The 18,707-nt window shown below is 46.3% G+C and overlaps 1 protein-coding gene across 15 annotated transcripts in view; it reads left to right on the forward strand.

Moving 5' to 3' along the window:
• The window catches only part of RGS6 (regulator of G protein signaling 6), a 606,508-nt gene that overhangs the window by 494,699 nt on the left and 93,102 nt on the right, over nt 1–18,707 (forward strand). For all 15 annotated transcript variants that reach the window (XM_058739537.1, XM_058739533.1, XM_058739538.1 and 12 more), the window contains 5 exons: nt 2,139–2,189; nt 5,469–5,575; nt 6,785–6,836; nt 12,286–12,350; nt 16,664–16,740. In XM_058739537.1, coding sequence (XP_058595520.1) covers nt 2,139–2,189; nt 5,469–5,575; nt 6,785–6,836; nt 12,286–12,350; nt 16,664–16,740 — 352 coding nt within the window. The remainder of the gene's footprint in view (nt 1–2,138; nt 2,190–5,468; nt 5,576–6,784; nt 6,837–12,285; nt 12,351–16,663; nt 16,741–18,707) is intronic.

Consider the following 18,707-nt stretch of genomic DNA (forward strand, 5'->3'; position numbering starts at 1 on the left):
TAATCAATCTTGGCAGGTGATAAATAATGGTTCAGCAAGCTCAGCAGAAAGATAATCCGCCTGCCCGGGGGAGAGCTGTTGCTGATGCTGGAAACCTATCCGTTTCCAGGCAACCCACAAAAAAGAACTATTTTTCTTTTGAGGAAAAAACAGGTTAGAGTCTCTCCCCCACCCCCAACTTGGGATTACAGTTCTTATTTGATTTCTGCTTTGTTCTTCATGTCCTAGGACAAATGTTGAACTTGTATAATTTGGAAGAGACGGACACACACGCACAAGCACACACAGACGTAACTCTCCTTTCTCTCAAAGAATGTGAATGAATAGGAGTGGTTTTGATCCAAAGTTTAGCTCCTAGATGCCATCCGGGAGCAAGAGCGGGGAGAAGCTTTGAAGTTCTGCTTTTGAGGTTGAAACGGGGGCACCTTGCAGGGCTGAGCCAGTGGAGGCTGGTCTTGGGGGAGCACAGAAATAGTAGGATGGGGCCCTCGTTGTCTACAGTGCAAGGTTCCATTCCCTCTCCAGAGAGCCAGAGAGAAACAGGCCTGTGCTGTTCTCACCTCTGGCAACCAGTCAGATTTCTGGGAAACTTTATTTCTGGGGAAAGGAAATGCTCCTCGAAGACCTCTGCTAGTTCTCCAGGTTTTCAGCTAGGAATCTATTCCAGGAGAGCTATGGGCAGACCAAGCCTCAGACCCACGCACAACAGGACTCAGACATCCAGAAATGTTGCCCTTTTCAGGCTGCTTTCCATCAAAAATTCCATCCTGAGGTGACAAACCACCTTTGAAGATCAGCCCTGGTTTAAAGTGAGATGGTTGAGTGACAAAGGTGAATTGACCGGAAGTCCAGAACCTTCCAGAAATTTGGACTGCCCTACTCCCACGTTGGCTCTAGGCACAACATTTTCAAAGGGAGGCAAACAAAAGGAAACATATTCAGAGAATTCTGACTAAAATGGCAAGGGTCTCTAGGTCATGTCATGGGAGAAAATAGCTGAGGGGCCTAGGCAGGTGTCACCTCGAGGGGGGAAAACCTCAAGAAGAATGCTGATAGTATATCGGACAGACTCTCTCCAGAGCAAGAAGTCTGGGTTTGTTTTTCTATCATCAGAGGGCAAAACTAAGTCCAAAGAGAGGACTTCAGAGAGGGTCAGATTTCTGTTCTGAAAAATCAAAGATGATTTCACTGGGACAGACTGACTAGGAGGGAATCTGTAATTCCCAGGTACTAGGGTTTTTCCAAGTGGAGATTATGGTACCTCTTGTCCAGAGTATTACAGATGGGGCTCCTATATTGGCTAGGGTTGGAGTAGATATGCTTTAGAAGTCCCTTCCAACTCAAGATTTTATATTAGTTAAGGTAGAACTTGATGTCAAAACAAATAAATCCCAACTTCTGTGGCTTAAAACAATAATGTTTATTTTTTAATCAAGTCAGAGCCCAAAATGGGCATCAATTTTTATGATTGTTCAGGATCCCAGGCTCCTCCCACATTGTGGCTCTGCCCTCCCCCTGTGTTCTTGGGGTTCTCTACATTCAGCCAGCAGATAGGGAAGGAAAGGGTGTGGTGGGTCACACGGGAGTTTTTATGGTCCAGGCCTAGAAGTGGTGTATGTCATTTATAGCCATATTCCATTGTAAGAACTCAATAGGAGCATTTTCATTTAAAATGGGCCCAATGAAAAAATTAGAGATTTGTTGTTGTTGTTGTTGTTAAGAAACTGTAAGGTCACCTGTGTTAGTCAGGCCTTGTCAGTTAGGGTAGGTAGCTGAAGAGGCCTCCTCCTTCAGGAAATATCCTGGGGTTCAGATATAGGATAATTTCACCTAACCTGTCTCAGGGAAATCATTAAAATCTATATTTGCAGGAAGTTCCCTATAGATACTCCCTAGAAGTGTGGACACAAGATCATCCTGAGTCATCAAAAATGGATTTTTTGGAAAAGAGTGAGATCGTGACTATGGAAGCATACCAATGGATAGACATGGTTAATTAGGATGGAAAATTGTCAATATTATCCAGCTCTCTGGGTGTGTGCTAATTGGAATTTGGGGATTCTTAGGTAAACATGTTTCTTCTGCCATAGAGTTAAGCATTCGTGATGTCTTCAGTTCAAATTGCTTTATCATTTCAGGTACTGACATTGTGCAATGGCTTATGAAGAACCTCTCCATCGAGGACCCAGGTATTTGATCCTCCGTGGTATTGAAAAACATCCCATAAACAAGTTCCAAACCAGATTCTCCCATTCTCCTGAGAACTGGGCTTATAAATGTGAGTCTTGGGGCACCTGAGTGGCTCAGGAGGTCTAACCTCCGACTTCGGTTCAGGTCATGATCTTGTAGTCCGTGAGTTTGAACCCTTTATTGGACTCTGTACTGACAGCTCAGAGCCTGGAGCCTGCTTCGGATTCTGTGTCTCCCTCTCTCTCTGCCCCTCCCCTGTGCATGCTCGCTCTCTCTCTCTCTCTCTCTCTCTCTCAAAAATAAATAAACATTAAAATAATAATAATCATAATAATAATAAATATGAATCCCAAGATGTGGAGTCACTCTATTTGCAAATGAAATTAATTTATTTTCTCGACTGAATACCTATCTTTATAGAGCCAGCTCTTAAAATCAGATTGCCTGATCCACAATTAAGACATTTAATTATTTGCTAAGACTCCTTCTGTTTCCTCCTTCTGCAAGAAGGGAATGATTTTTTTTTTTCCCTGAGCCTTAATTGTGCATTTCAATTAGGAAAACCTCACCAGAAAGACAACAACAGAATTCTGGCCAATAAAACAGTTTCCGAATCTGTCCTCCCACCAGAAAATCAGTAGTAAAATTTATTTTCCCAGCCTAATTAGAGAATGAGGGGTTTCAAAAAAGTGAAAATTCCAGATAAGCCAACCTTAGGATCTGTGTGTTTGTTAATGCGTTTTGGAGTTTATAGTACACTTCCTGTTTTAACTGAGTATCCTTGATGCCTGAAGGTCATATTTATCAATATCCAATATCCATTCATGTATTCTTATGTTCTTGGGGAGTAGACCTATCTGCCCTTAATTAAATGGCTTCCAATTGCTATGCGTTCTAAAGATTTTTGTAAGTGCCCTTTCTAGGTGTCCGACTTTCAGCTGTGATTCCTTGCTGTGGTCATGAAGTCAGCTCAGGAATTCCTATATTTTAATCTGATGCTCCTAAGAGGCTATTGACTATGAAACAATACAATTTACACAGAGTTCAATTAAATGTAGTCGCCAGAAATCTGAGTGCCAGAAAAGAAGTGGGTCATTCGTGGGAGGGACACTAGCCTTTTTCACCATCATGATTAATGGCAACTTCCGTGACAAGTGAAAGTTCGTAATTCTGCTCAAGCTCTTAATCCACAGGAGGGAACCTGTGAATTCAAATCCTTTTAAGGATAGAACCCAGATTAACTGCCCCATGCATTTCCCTCATGCAGCCTGGACTTCTGATTGTCCGCTTGTAAAAACTGGGCTGAATGCATTTCTACCAGTTCAGTGGCACGTACTTAAAGTCAATGCTTCTTTTGTTATAATGCTTAACCGAAGGAGTACCATTCTTCAGGGTAGTCTTTTCTCTACCAATAGCACTGTTTTCTTACCCCTTCTAAAATAATCACTGTATTTCTAACACGTATTATTATCACTTGGAGCAGTAGTAGTAGTGTGGGAGGAGAATAGGCTTCAGAAGTCCTCTGGCCCTGGTATGAGGAGTTTTCCCTGAAAGCTCGTGAATAAGCAAGATCATGTCTATGAAGCTCTCTTATACTCCGATGGCCTTGAGAGGACATCAGGGTATTGGGAACCATTTAGGCTTCTGAGAAATGGTTGAGCAGGAAGAGTTAAGAACAATTCACCAGCTGGGAATACAAGGGTAGAAGCGAGACGAAGCAAGGCCCTGGGAAGCCAGGCACATCCAACATCTGCCCCTCCCCTCACCCTCCCTCCCCATCTGCCATATAGCTAAACAGAACCACAAAGGATGAAGTGAGAGTTCCAGCTCCTAGGTTGGGGACATGAAAGTCACCTTCTTACTGGATTTTGTTCTTTCCTCCCTGGGGAAGGAGCAGCTGCCAGTGACGAAACTCTTCTTTTTTGCCGTCCCCATGATTCTCGAAGCATCTAGACTTTAAAAAGGAAATTGGGGGGCGCCTGGGTGGCGCAGTCGGTTAAGCGTCCGACTTCAGCCAGGTCACGATCTCGCGGTCTGTGAGTTCGAGCCCCGCGTCAGGCTCTGGGCTGATGGCTCGGAGCCTGGAGCCTGTTTCCGATTCTGTGTCTCCCTCTCTCTCTGCCCCTCCCCCGTTCATGCTCTGTCTCTCTCTGTCCCAAAAATAAATAAAAAACGTTGAAAAAAAAATTAAAAAAAAATAAAAATAAAAATAAAAAGGAAATTGGTCATCAGTGAGCAAATAACATCCGACTTCATTCATTCTGACTCCACCAGTTATTTCCAAAAGAGAGGTGTTCTACATAAGTAAAACACTTGGATTAGATACAACCTCTTGAGAAGTTTGCGAGACAAAACAAGTTGCTTTAAAAAAAAAAAATTCAGAGCTTGTGAAATTAATAATTCCTGGAGACTCCTTAAGCATATCAATCACTTTCACATCCAAAAATTAGTTTTTAGCAGTAAGAGTACTTTTATATTGGTGAAGGATTATCACGCATGGTGGAACCATTTGGATTTGTTATTTTTCGTTCTCAGCTCTGCTCCGAATAGACACAAATTCTTACCTACGAGAATCTATTTATGGCTGGTGCTAAGTAACGAAACAATGGGCTGATTGTGGCAAAAACATAAATACTTCTGTCAGGTTGGCCTCCTTCTGCTACTGCCCACTGCATTACCTACCCTTCCTCCAATTTTCTAAGAAAGTGAGGTTTTACTCTATATGCATTAGAGAAGGGTAATGCTGTCCTCCCTCCAGTAGGACTGTCATATCGGGGAATGCTATGGGCAGTGAGACTGCATGCTCATTTTGCTGGGGCTGATAAACCTGATGAAACAGGCACATGAATCAGGGCTGCCGAAACCTACCGAGCACCAGGCACTGCTAAGCCCTTTACATGAAGCATGTGTCTATACCAAAGCCCATGCTCTTAACCATGAAGCTACTTTCTTCTGCAAGTGTTGGGGAAAGTCAAGCGATGCCAGACTCTCCGAGCTGGGATCCAAATGTTGGTCCAAATGGTCCAAATGTCTGGGCCAACCCAGACACATGTTGGCCCTTCCTAGCCACTGATGCCCCAACCCCCACCTCCGGCCCAGTGCATTTATTTATATCAAAGGCTATCAGTCAATCGGCCGATCAATCATGCAGCTATCTGGGGGTGATGACAGTTGGCTTCCGGTTGCCTTTCTGCCCTCCTGACTGACATTCCAGCTAAGGAGCCCTGTGTTCTGACAGCTTACTAAACACTCCTCTCTCTCATGCCCTGTCCATGCAGTTGAAGCAATACACGTGGGAAGCCTTATAGCTGCCCAGGGCTACATCTTTCCAATCTCGGACCACGTTCTCACCATGAAGGATGACGGCACCTTCTACCGTTTCCAGGTAGGCCTGCCAGCTCCTCCTCCTGAAGAATGTTCTCTTATTATCTGATCTCAGATTAAAACTACCTACAAAACTGAGGGTATTTAAGGGAGCAACCCTTACCTCCCCCCAACACTGGGAAGGCCAAACAAGCTTTTATCTGGGCCATTTGTTGTTGTTGGGGGGGGGGGCACCTTTTACACATATTTCCTCATTCAATCTGAAGAACAAACTTTTAGGGTTATATATATCATCCATTTGACAGATGAGAACACTGAGGTGCTCCGAGGTTTAATAAATCTAGGAGGTGGCCTTGATTTGAGTGTCGGTCAGCCTGATGGCAAAGTCCTTGGTCTTTCTACTCTGTCATGCTGCCTTCCTGGTCTGAAGTTTCTGTCCACCACCCAACCCCTCCCGCTCCTTTTCTCAGGTCCTGTTCTAGAGGGAAATGGGGCAGAGGATAAGAGGCTGTGTCAAGGTCAACACCAATGGAGTGGAGTTTTTTAGACAGGGTCAAAGGGCATTTTAGTCTGCTCTAGCTACTATAGCAAAATACCAAAGACTGGGTGGCTTACACCACCAGTGTAGAAATTTCTCACAGTGCTGCAAGCAGGAAGTCCAGGGTCCAGGTTGCAGCAGGTTAGGTCAGTGGTGAGAGGGCTCACCCAGGCTTTCAGACAGCCGCTTCTCATGTGGTGGAGAGAGAAAGCAAGCTCTCTGGTGTTTCCTCTGATAAGGACACCAATCCTATGGGATCAGGGCCCCACCCTGTGACCTCACGGAACCCTAATTACTTCCTTACTCCAAGTGCAGCCACCCTGTGGGTTAGAGTTTCCACATGTCGGTGTTAGGGATACATACTTCAAAGGGAGAAAAGGAACTTGGAGCTTGTGTTCCCCGGGAAACTGTGCCGGCCTGACTTTGGCATTAGACGTCTATTGTCTTGGGATAAGAAATACTTGCCCTGTTAACGAAGTTTCTCATCTTCGCATTTCTTTTGCTTACCTTAGATGTCATTTCTCAATACCCAGATTGAAATGTTGACGGCCTCTGCTGTATTAAGACCAGGAGAGAGTTGGGGGGTTGGCATCAGCACAAAGGAGCCGGGGCAGAGCCTGTCATGGGGAGGGGTCCTCCCTGGACGCAGGAGAGGGTGGACCCAGGCCCCAGGCAGAGGAGGTCAAGTACCGGTGTGCCTCTGAGTCCTGACATCTGTGCTCTTTTGCGCAGGCCCCGTACTTTTGGCCTTCAAACTGCTGGGAGCCTGAAAACACCGACTACGGTGAGCAGTGAAGAGGCGTCACTCCTGGGAGCGTGGACGACAAACGCTTGGTGTCTGGGTGACTGCCGCACAGAGAGGAGGGGTCGTTATCCTGCTCAGTCCTTTTCCGAGCGTTGACATGTAATAAGCTCCCTGTTCCACATAATGAAGAAAGGCAGAGCACACTGAGAGATGCAGCTTTTGGAGGGGAACAGGGGAAGGGAAGGAACGTTCCATCAAGCTGGCCAGTATGCTCATTTTGTAGAGCCAGGAAGAACCAAGATAGTGACCGCTGACCACTCCCTTCTGGGGCAAGGTTTCAGGGAGGGCTGGATCAGGGGTCCACCCCCACCCCCACCCCAGCTCTTTCTATTCTCACAGACTTGTTAAGAATTATGAATAATTCATTGGTGTTTTTGATAGCTAGAGAAGTTAGGCGGAAAAGAAGCTAGACCAGGGAGGAGTGTGCAGAAGTTATCCTGGACTAGGAAATTAGGAGTGGGTGAGGTTGGGAGTTTGGCAGGCAGGGAGTTACCTCTGTCCAGGCAGGACAGAAGTTATCTTGTCTACAGAAGTTACCTTGTCCCCATACTCCAGATGAAGAACCTGAGGCTCAGAGAGGCCACAACCTCACACATATCGCGTCGTATTCTACTTCTCTGGACGCCCAGTCAGTCGTAAGCTCCATGAAGCCAGGGACTGGTCCTGCTTGCTCATTCTCATATTCCCCAGTGCATAGCACAGTTTTGCTGGCACTCAGCAAATAGTTGCTGACAGTTCTGGTTCTTTATTAAAGGCGATTAACAGACAGTAGAAGCATCAGCTTTGGAACTCAGATCCGAGTGGCTTCAAGGCCCATGCTGACTGACTGAGCTGCTGAGGCAGTCCACAGTGGCTCTCCTTGGGCCTGGGGCACTTGGCGAGATCCCAGCTTCTCCCCAAGCTCTTTGCAGGGTTGCTTGCACAGGGAGACAGAGGCAGCTGCAGAGAAGGGAGGGCCATGGGCAGCTGGGCAGTGATCAGGGAAGCCTGTCCGGGAGACCTTGTGATAAGCTACCCTGTCTGGATCACTCCCAACGCCAGCAGGTGGGGTGCAATGCCGAGGACGGGGTGCAGACAAGGCATTGCCCAAGGAGGCTACAGTCGTTGTGTTTCCAGGTCCAGAGGACGGCCCTTATGCTGGGGGCAGGGCCCTCTGATGGTCTCTGCAGCTGTCTGCAGGGCACCACTGCGGGGTCCCTCTGGAACTGGGCTGTGCTCTAAACCATGTGATAAGTGGATAAGCAAGGCTTCCAACTCAGAATCAGAGCTACATTTGGCTATTCACAAAATTGGTTCTTCTGGGGCTGAAACGCCGCTCACAAAAGCCCAACTCGGAACTTGAGTAACCGTGGCTCAGTTCCATGCAGCAGCCGGGTGCCCTTGTGAATGTAAAAAATGATATTTTTACAGGCTGCGGAGAGGGGAGGAGGATGGCCAGACCAGATAACTAGACTCCAGTAAGATGAAAATATTTACTTGAACATGAGCCCATAAAGGTTAGGCCATCTCACACCATACACCCCAGGGCACTGGTTCCCTTTCTCTAGAGGGATTCTCCACGTCATAATTTGAGTTGAGTGGCACGAACAAGGGTAGGAATAACAATTTTATATCAGGCTTTCATTAAGGCAAAATTATTTTGAATTCCTGTGCCTCGACTTTGGCAAATCGGATGGAGAAGTCAAGGTGCGGCCTGCAAAAGTACTCACCAGCATTTACAAAGCAGTTCAGTCAGAAAATCAAAGTTTTTACCAAGAGAGATTTCAGCACAGCGGCTCCAAGATCAACTGGTTCCACTAGCTGTGTGATCTTGGCAAGTTATTTAACCTCTCTGTGCCTCAGAAATTTCCTGTGAAAATTAGAAGAATAATAGTACTCCTTTCCTAGTGTTGTTTTATTAAGATGAAATGAAATGCCTGTAAGGTTTGGTGTGTGGCCCCATAGAAAGGAACCAATAAAAAAACCATGGTGGTGGTTAGTATTATTATCACTAGGGTAATGTTTCACAATATCAGTTCTGCGGGGGCCATCTTGCCGGAGAGGATGTAAAACCAAAGCTAAGAACTCAGGATAGGTATAATTTGGATTGATGAAGAACCAGACACTTTCATTCATTCCACATACCTTTACTGACCACCCCTCTGTGTCTGTTGCTTTGACACAGATTTGGTTAAGTCACAGTCCTACCATCCAAGCATTCCAGGCTGAGGGAGGCAGCGTGATGGGGAGGAAGAGGGTGGTGAGGAGTCTGATCTGAGTATTCACAGGTTTCCTGTTGGTGACGAATGACTGAGAAGGCTGAATAGCTTGGGGAGGGACAGGTTTCTAAAAAAAGCTGTCAGAGTCAAGGAGAGACATTGAGAATGGACGCAGCAGCTTTAGGGAGTCCCAACGATGGGGAATGACCTGGAAACGTTTCCGTCGTCCATAAACTGAGGATAATCACAGGACACACCTCGATGAATGAATGAATGAATGAATGAATGAGTAGATGACGTAGCAAATGTCATAATGGAAACAGCTCTGAACTAGGCCTCGGTTCTCATTCCACCTCCACCACTAACTGGCCTATGGGTCACTCACTTCACCTCTCTGGGCCTTTGGTTTTCCCAGCTGGCAACGAGGGGCCTGTACTGAATGGCCACCCGGGTGACTTACAGTGCTAAAATCCCAGTGTACTAAAAAGCAGTTCAAGGGTGTGAGGAAAACAGAGAAATATGGTTCCCCGGTTTAAGAGGTTGAGGTAAACAACATCACTCGTAAAGACAAAGTTTGAAGAGGGAGTCAGTTCTTTAAATACATTGAAATAGGATGAGGTCATTATTATTTTTTTTTTTACTGTTTAGTTGCACATAGAATATAGGAATCCATTCACTTCATAACATTCTTTGTGTTTTCTTTTTTTTTTTTTAACATTTTTTGTGTTTTCTATTTATATCGCGGTGAGATGCGGTGAGCTTGAGATGGCAGTGTGTCCTCCGAGTGATGTGCCAGGAGGTGGGGTTGCCAGGTGTGAGGGCAAGGAGACAAAGATTTCTCAATGAGGAATTAAATACCCAGATAAAACCAACATGTGAGCTTAAAGCAAGTCTCCCAGATGCCCAAGTAGTAGGACTGGCCGCCGTGGTCTGTGGTCATTTGATTGGTCAGGCGTCACAGCAAGCACTGTTGAAGGCACCCTAGTCAGTGCAGACAAGCCCCAAGTTCTATGCCAAGAAAAGGTCCGTTCAACAGCTACATTCTACCTCCCTAGGTGGGGTGAACAGACCCCCTGCCATGTGGCTTTAGCCACAGAGGGAGCAAGCTGAAGTCAGGTGACCGTGTAGCTCGCGGTCATCAGGAATGGTACCAGCTCTGCATTCCACGTGTGGTGTTTTACTTCACAACCTAGCTGGCCCATTTTGACCCGGATGTGCTAGAAATGTCTCAGGATGCTTCTGCTTAAATAAAGCCCGGAGCCCAACTTGGGTTGCACTTTCCCGGGTTTTACGTTTAGCAGTACCACATACCGTCTGCGACAGCATTGTTCAAAACAGCTTTCACCTCCACTGAGCTGTGCTGCTCCTGAGTCAGGAGACCCGCGTGGTGGGGCTGGTGATATGTCAGGCCTTCCTCTTTAGGTAGCTCCCAATTCCATAGGCTGCCGAAATGGTGGTCCAGGAGACCGAAGGAGGTATCTTGTAATAGAGCAGACGTCCCTTCATCAGACATAACAGAGAGCTGTACCTGCCTGGCTCCTTGCAAAAGATAGTCAACAGAGAATTATGAAAAAGAGATACGTCCTTACCTGATCACTTCCCGTCAACATAAGCTATACAAAAGAACAATCATTCGATGGCTTTTTGAGATCGGACCAAAGACTCTCTTTGATTATTGGCCCCTAATAATTTGAGTTTCTTTCTTAATTCGGCCACACTCAAAATAAACCATCCAGTTTGGGCACCTTTGAAATGCATCAAGAATTTGAAAACACTTTGGAAGTAACCTGTATGTTGACCCCTTTCATATTTGTATTATTTTTCCCTTTTTTTTTTTTTCAGTTATCTCACCTCTACCAAACTCATTAGCAATTGTCTTAGCCAACTCTTCGTTATCAGGTTGTTCCAAACCATTCAACTGGGTCCTCATAGAAACAACTCTCTCTTTTCACACTAATTTCATCAGTGAAATGTAATATTTGGTGAAATTACATTATTAGAATAACAAGTGTGCCTGACATAAACAGACTTGTGAACAAGCACAACTGACTCTCATCCACATACAGCTCAACTGATGTGAGCAGAAATGTGAGCATACCAGAGCAGGCTGCCAGCCACGAGGTTCCAGCGTCTTGTAAGCTGCCATCAGCAAATTTTTCAGACCACATGGAGGAGGTTTGTTGATCCAGCAAGGAGTTAACTAGCTCTCCTAGTATAACTAAGTTGTCAAACCACAGGTCAGCCACAGGTCCTCTCTGACCCTGTCTCCTGGCCATCCTATTGGTCACTCATACCATTCATCTGTTGTCTTCCCTGGATCATTCTACTTGGCAGATACTCCCCATTCTCCCCATTCTACTTGGGAGATATTGAAGAAGCAGAGCTAGGGAGAGGAAGTGATGAAGGCATGTGTGAGAAGGAATCCTCTGGCAACTGAGGGCCAAGAACCCTTCTTTAGCTTGGGAAGAGAGACCCAAGATGTCCACCATTTCCACTGTTTATTCATTCCACCTGGTAGGCCGGCCCTGGTGCTAGGTGCAGGGATTCAAGCTGAGTAGGACACAGCCTCTGCCCTTGAGGAGCCCTCCGCCTAGAGCTGGGGACAGTCTGGTAAATCCATGATTACAGTGCACTGGAATTAAGTTCCATGGGTGAGGATGAGTAGACGCTATTGGGAACACTGAGCTGGGTCTTCCAAGATTAGTAGAAGGTTGCCAGATCTTCCATGTGGAGAACACATGGGCAGAGGAGTAGAACTGAAGGGTTTGGTAGCCTCACATGCCCAAGGGAGGCAGGGAGGGAATAGGTTGGCAAGGTAAGGAGACTGGAGCTTAAAGAACCAAGCACGCCACCCTAAGGAGCCTGACTACTCTTCTGAGGTCACTGAGGAGGCAATGCAGGGAGTATAGGCAGGAAGGTAACATGATCTTATTTGTGAAAGATGACCCTGGTGGAGGATGCTTGGGTGAACAGAATGAGGAGGGTGAAAGGGAGCAGTCAGGACTAGAAGAGGAAGTCCTCCTTCAATCCTGACCTTTAAGGAAGATTCTTGGAGGGTAGGCATCATGGCTTCCCCATGGAAGGATGTTCTGCTCAGTGCAGCACCGGACTCACAGGGAGGGCTGGCTGGATGGCTAGGTGGATGAGCGGAGGGACAGACAGATGGGTGGATCTGTGACGCCACCGCACTGCTGGGTCTGCACGTGTTGTAATTTCTCTTCTTCCCTCAGCCATCTATCTCTGTAAGAGGACAATGCAGAATAAAGCGAGGCTGGAACTGGCAGACTATGAAGCAGTAAGTATGGTTGTTTTGTAGCTTAGGTGTGGGAGGAGAGTAAAACCCTATCTGCAGCTCTGTTTCTGCTTCTCTCTCCTTTTTTCTCTCCCTTGTTCCTTTCAGGCAGTGGAAAGGAAGTGTCTTTTATTTCCCCTCCTTGTTCTCACCTCCTCTACCCATGCAATAAAATTGCACCTTTATATAAAGAGCTCTCAAAACTCAGCAATAAGAAAACAAACAGCTCAAAAATGGGCAAAGGACTTGAACAGACACTTCACCAGAGAGGACGTAGGATGACAAATAAGCACATTAAGAGATGTTCAACAGCATCAGCCATTAGGGAAACAAAGATTAACTCCCTGGGGAGACTTCTGGGGGTAGAGTGGCTAAAATGAAAAGTACTGATAATGCCAAGTGGGAATGCAAAATGGCACAGCCACCCTGGAAAATGGTCTGGCAGTTTCTTACAAAAGTAAACATATACTTGCCACACAGCCAAGCAGTCCTTCTCCTAGGTAGGCACTCCAGAGAAATCAGAACTTCCGTTCACACCCTAACCCTGCTGACAGCACCCCTGTTTGTGATGAGCAAAACCTGAAAACAACCCAAGTGCACTTTAAGAGGCGAATGGCTAGGGGCGCCTGGGCGGCTCTGTCGGTTAAGCACCTGACTTCAGCTCAGGTCATGATCTCACAGTTCATGAGTTCGAGGCCCGAACGGGCTTCCTGCTTTCAGCACACAGCCTGCTTCGGATCCTCTGCCCGCCCCCCCCCCCCACCTCTCTGCCCCTCACCTATTTGTGCATGTGTTCTCTCTCTCTCTGTCTGTCTCAAAAATAAATATTTTTTAAAAAGTTAGAAGAGGTGAATGGCTAAATAAACATCATTACGTCCCAACAGTGGAATTCTTCTCTGTGGTGAAAAGGAGTGATTGTTGGTCCACACAACCACTTGGATGTGTCTCTGAGACCTCACACTGAGTGAAAGAAGCCAGTCTCAAAGGATTACAAACTGTGCGATTCCATTTATATGACATTCTCATAAATACAAAACTATCATGAAGGAAAACAGATCACTGATTGCTAGAAGTTACAGAGGGGGTGGTAAGATGTGGCTCTAAAGAGATAACACAGAGAGTTTTCTGGGGGTGATGGAACTATTCTGTATCCCGATCGTGGTGCGGGTTCTGAGAATCTGATCTATACATGTGTTAAAATGCATAGAACTGTGCACCGAGAGGAAAAAGAGGGGGCGGATTCATAATATGAGAATTTTTTAAACTTACTATGTGATAATTTTGTAATGGCATCACCAAACCCACCTCCCTTGTGCTTGGCAGTAGATGTAGAATCTAAGGACCAAATTCAACCCGGAAGATAAGATACATTTCAGATGGAAAGGGTATCCTCTCCCAGTTTTCCTCCTGCACCACCTTCCTTCACAAGATGTGACCCCTGCAAAATTCAGAGGCCCTGCCGCATGCGTACCCATTCCCATTTAACAACAGCCAAGGCGCAGAGAACTTGACGACTCAGATACTATTTTAAATATTGCAAATTTATGGTTACAGAATCTCTCCCCCCAAACCAAACTTTATTGCGCGTCACAGAGAATCTGGGGAACTGCCCAGATTTTCACGTGCCCTCCAGAAGGCAAGGGAGCTCCTGAGCCATCAAGTGACTGAAGGGCTGGGGGGGTGGGGGGTGGGGAGGAGCAGCAGTGGAGCAGTGAGGAGTCCTTCCCCCATAAACCAGCGTTAACAGGACTTGCAGAGTCTTCTTTCCAAATGTCCCTCTTGCACCGTCTCAGTCTCCCACAAGCGTGAGGCCCTGTGCATCAGACCTTGTCACTCGGGTACCTGTGCACAAGCCAATGGGGAAACAGTACTGGAGAACACAGTGCAGGAGTTGACCCAGGGCCTCAGGACTTGGCCAAAGTGTGCTTATCAGTGAGAGCCATTAAACATAAATATGTTGTGGCGAGGGGGTTGGTGCCTGGGTGGTTCAGTCGGTTAAGCATCCGACTCTTGATTTCAGCTCAGGTCATGATCTCACAGTTTGTGAGGTCGAGCCCCACATTGGGCTCTGCACTGAATGTGGAGTCTGTTTGGGATTCTCTCTCTCCCTCTCCCTCTCTCTCTCTCTCAAAAATAAACTTAAAAAGAAAACATAAATAGGTAAGAACATCATGATCTTCCCAAGCAAACCCGACAGTGGCTGTTCTGTGGATCTGAGCATCCTGTTCCTGTCCCCTCATGTGTCAGCTGTCACCCCTCTCTCAGAAGACCACTGTCCTATTTTGGGGCACCCACTGTGAGGCGCTACATCCCTTCCCTAACACAACCTACCGGAAAGACCCAGCCTGCAGAAACAGGGGGCCCCTCCACCCTCTGTCTCTCTTCCCTGTATTTTCCATGTTTTAGAAAAAAAAGAAAATTGTCCATGTTTTCCATGTTTAGAAAAACAGAAACGAGACAGCATCAACTCCTGATATATTTTATCCAATTGTCTCGTCTCCTGCCATAGAATGTTCTACTTTGGTATTTGTAAAGAATATGGCATTAAGATGTTCTTTCGGGTTGAATTTCTGCCTAAAAGTGGTTAGATATTTTTTAAAAGAATTTCTTTTCAAAATTCAGTAATTTTATTCATTTTTTTCTGATGGCATATTCTCTGTAAAACCCAAATTCAAACAGCAAAGAAAGGAAAGAACCTGCAATCCTTCTCCCCTATCCTTTTTTTGCACATGCATTTTTTCTTTAAAAAAAAAATCTGAATCATACCCTGAACATTGTTCGGTAAGCTGCTTCTTTCCCCGATCATATACTGTAGTATGTTGAGAGTCTTTCTATATCAGTAATAATATCCACGTTATTGTTTTAATTTTTATTTGTTTATTTTTGAAAGAGAGAGAGAGAGAGTGAACAGTGGATGGGGTGAGGAGAGAGGGAGACACAGACTCTGAAGCAGGCTCCAGGCTCCAAGATGTCAACACAGAGTCCGACGCAGGGTTTGAACTCTTGAACCATGAGATCATGACCTGAGCCAAAGTCGGACACTTCACCGACTTGAGCCACCCAGGCGCCCACGTTATTGTTTTTATTTTTTATTTATTTTTTAATTTTTTTAAGGTTTATTCATTCTTCAGAGACAGAAAGAGCGTGAGCAGGGGAGGGGCAGAGAGAGAGGGAGACAGAATCCGAAGCAGGCTCCAGGCTCGGAGCTGTCAGCACAGAGGCCGACACGGGGCCCGAACTCACAGACGGTGAGATCATGATCTGAGCTGAAGTCGGACTCTCAACGAACTGAGCCACCCAGGTGCCCCATTAATGGCTGCCTAGTATTCCATGGCATGACTGTGTCATAATTTATGTCACTGCTCCCTAATTGACGTTTAGGCATCACGGCCTTTGCTTCCTATGAACAGTGGAAAAATCAAAGGAACAGTTATTTTGAGGTACTTGTACACTGAGCCTTGGTAACAACTGAGTTTAGGTGTGTTGATCTTCAACTGAAGCTCTTTTTATATTAATAATCCACTAATGAGGGTAATCAATTAGCGTTGGCATGAGCTCTATGAAAATACATAGCATAATGTGGGCTCTACCCTTGCATTCCATCAGAATTAGGTGGCTCATTAGGGGACCTGTCAAACACCCCCTCCTCACTGTCCTTTTGTGCCACCAGGTAAGCCTACAGACTTAGAGAAAAGGCTTCTCCCCTCTTCCTCTAAAGGCAACCCTAGATGCCTTTTCTTTCTTCCCGGTTTTGGCTTTTCCTTCACAAACATCACAAATATAGACACTCCCTTTTTTCTCGCTTTTGACCCCAAACTCTCAAAGGCATGAGTGCCAGGTCATCAGGATTCTAATTTCTTGCCACCTTCCTGGACCCCTGTTTGCTGGAAGACAAGTCCTGAGAAATCCATTCTTGGTTCTCCTCATGCAGATGTCCAATAGGCTGCAAAGAGTCCCCTCATCCCTTCCCCAAATGTGGCGTGAATAGCCACAAACCCTTCTTCCTGTCTTCAGTGGCCTTGATGACAGGCACTATGTGAGTTGTGTTCTTGTAAAACACACAAGAGAAGAGGAATCAGGTGAACCACAGAGACTTCAGATTTAATGGGGGTGTAAATGAATATTAATAGTCCTACTCTGTACAGCAGGGTCTGGTGCAAAATCACATTGGGTTCACATCCAGTGGATTTAAAGTGGGGGCTCTGCCGCTCTGTTGGGAGTAACCAAAATAGATGACTGCTTTGTAATAAGCATAGGTGTCGATGTGCAAACTTACAAGGATTAATGCCTTCTCGTTGATTTTCATTTCTCATTAGGAAAACTTAGCAAGACTCCAGAGGGCCTTCGCAAGGAAGTGGGAATTCATCTTTATGCAAGCAGAAGCACAAGTGAAGTAGGTGAACTTGACAGAGACCCTGGGAAAGTGAAAAAAAAAAAAAAACTCTCTGGACTATGGAGGTGGTGTGAGATTGGTATTACCAAGGCGGGGCGTCCTTCCATGGCCGGCCAGCTGTGGTCAGACGCTATCATCTCACATGAGGGCAGCAGAGTAGAAATCAAGGTCCAGATGGATAGATTTCATCTTCGTCATCAATGGCACTCTGAAATAATTTCAAAAGTGTGTGTTCTGGCAAACAATGGGCTTGCTCCCCAGCGTAGAACTCTGGTTAGAAGATGTTCCTATTTCCTGAAGAGATTTCCAATTATTCTTCTGTGCTTAGGGGCTGAAAAACATCAGACCCACTTTTCCTGTGGGTCTGGAGACTTTGTCTTCAGAGGAAATCATGCTGGAGTTTTAGGGAGGCCAACCCCTCTCCCCTTTCCCCCAGGGGAGGGGTCCAGAACCAATCAAAAATAAGGCACAGAAGTCAGACATCGGAGTCCAACGTGTTAGGATTATTACTGATACAAGCCAGTTTATAGGGCATGACTTGGGATCTGTGACTACAGATCTTGACCCTGGAATTAAACTCACCCATGCTGGGCAGAGCTGGATAGCTGCAGAACCCCCCACCCCAGCGCAGAGTCGATCCCTATAAGTTCACTGTGTGCGGAGTGAACAGAGTGCCAGAACATAGGGCCCGGCAAGAACCGACCTGAGCTTTCTCAGTTTCTTCTTTCAGATCTGCCAGTAAAGTTTCTCTTTCTCCCCCGGAGTACAAGAGATGAGAGACTAGCTGGAGTGTTTTCCCCACGTTTCCCTCCCAGAGAGTAGAGTGGAAATCCCTTCCCCTCTAAGGAAACATGAGAAGTGGGCATTAAATGTCCCCCTGCCGACAAACATTCTTGTCAACCAGATCCTTTCAGTCCTGGGAAATGAACCTGCTCAGGTTGGGTTCTTTCTGGCCCTTTCCAGCAATGGTCTCTGATTTTGCAGGGAATGTTAAGAGATGGAGGAGGGGGGTGAGAAAGGGACCCTGAGCTAGGCCAAGGCAAGCACCTTCTCCCTGAGCAGCCCCCCGTGGGTCCTCAGAGGACCCCTTCCGCACTCCATGGGCACTGTTGCAGCCCCATCACCTGGGCTGGTTCCCGGCTGTGCGGGTGAGCCTTGATCACAGGTGTGGTCGTAGTTGGAAATGACCCGACGTCTTTGAGTCCAGTGGCCGGCACGGTGCCATTGCTCTTGCCCTCCCTCTGCACTCTCTGGCTTTCCCCTCTGCCCATGAACTCACACGCCTGCAGAACACCCCAGTGCTGCCGGCAGCCTAGGAGGAGGTGGGCACCAGGCACCGGATGCTGAGCTGTGACTCTGCAGCCATGGTGGCCCCCGAGGAAAGAGCAAGTGGGAGGGTGGGAAGGAGGCAGAATTGAGCCAGTGGACTCAGAAGCCACTGGGAACCAAAGAGGAGCACTAATTTGCACTTTCAGGATCACACGGCATCGTGTGTTAAAAAAGGAGGGGAAATCGTCACTGTACATATATGGTATTTCTCGATTAGCTTTTCTGATTAACTCCCGACTACTTTATAATTGTGGGCCATTGAAGTACCCAGTAATTATCACAAAAATCACAGGATGATTATGGTTTATTTCAGATCAGTCAACTAAAGTGTTCCCAAGAGAGCCAAGAACCAGAAGTTACACGACAATTAATCTGTTATTTTTTACTTAGAGAGGCACTATGAAGTAATACAGGCTTAAGAAGAAAAAAGAAAAACCTCTTATCTGTGTTCTGATCAGAACATAAAGAACCCATCTTTGTCACCTGTGATTTCCCTCTTGCAATGTGTGCCTCCCCGAGCTGAGGCCAGTGATATTTGCCTTCTGGATCTTGTCACATGCTGAGGCTATGACTCTGCTTTTAGAAAGCCAGATGGTCTCAGTGACTTTTAAAACACGTAACTGCAGCATTTTGAAGAC

The sequence above is a fragment of the Neofelis nebulosa genome, chromosome 7, assembly GCF_028018385.1.
Source record: "Neofelis nebulosa isolate mNeoNeb1 chromosome 7, mNeoNeb1.pri, whole genome shotgun sequence".
Classification (NCBI taxonomy): Eukaryota; Metazoa; Chordata; class Mammalia; order Carnivora; family Felidae; genus Neofelis; species Neofelis nebulosa.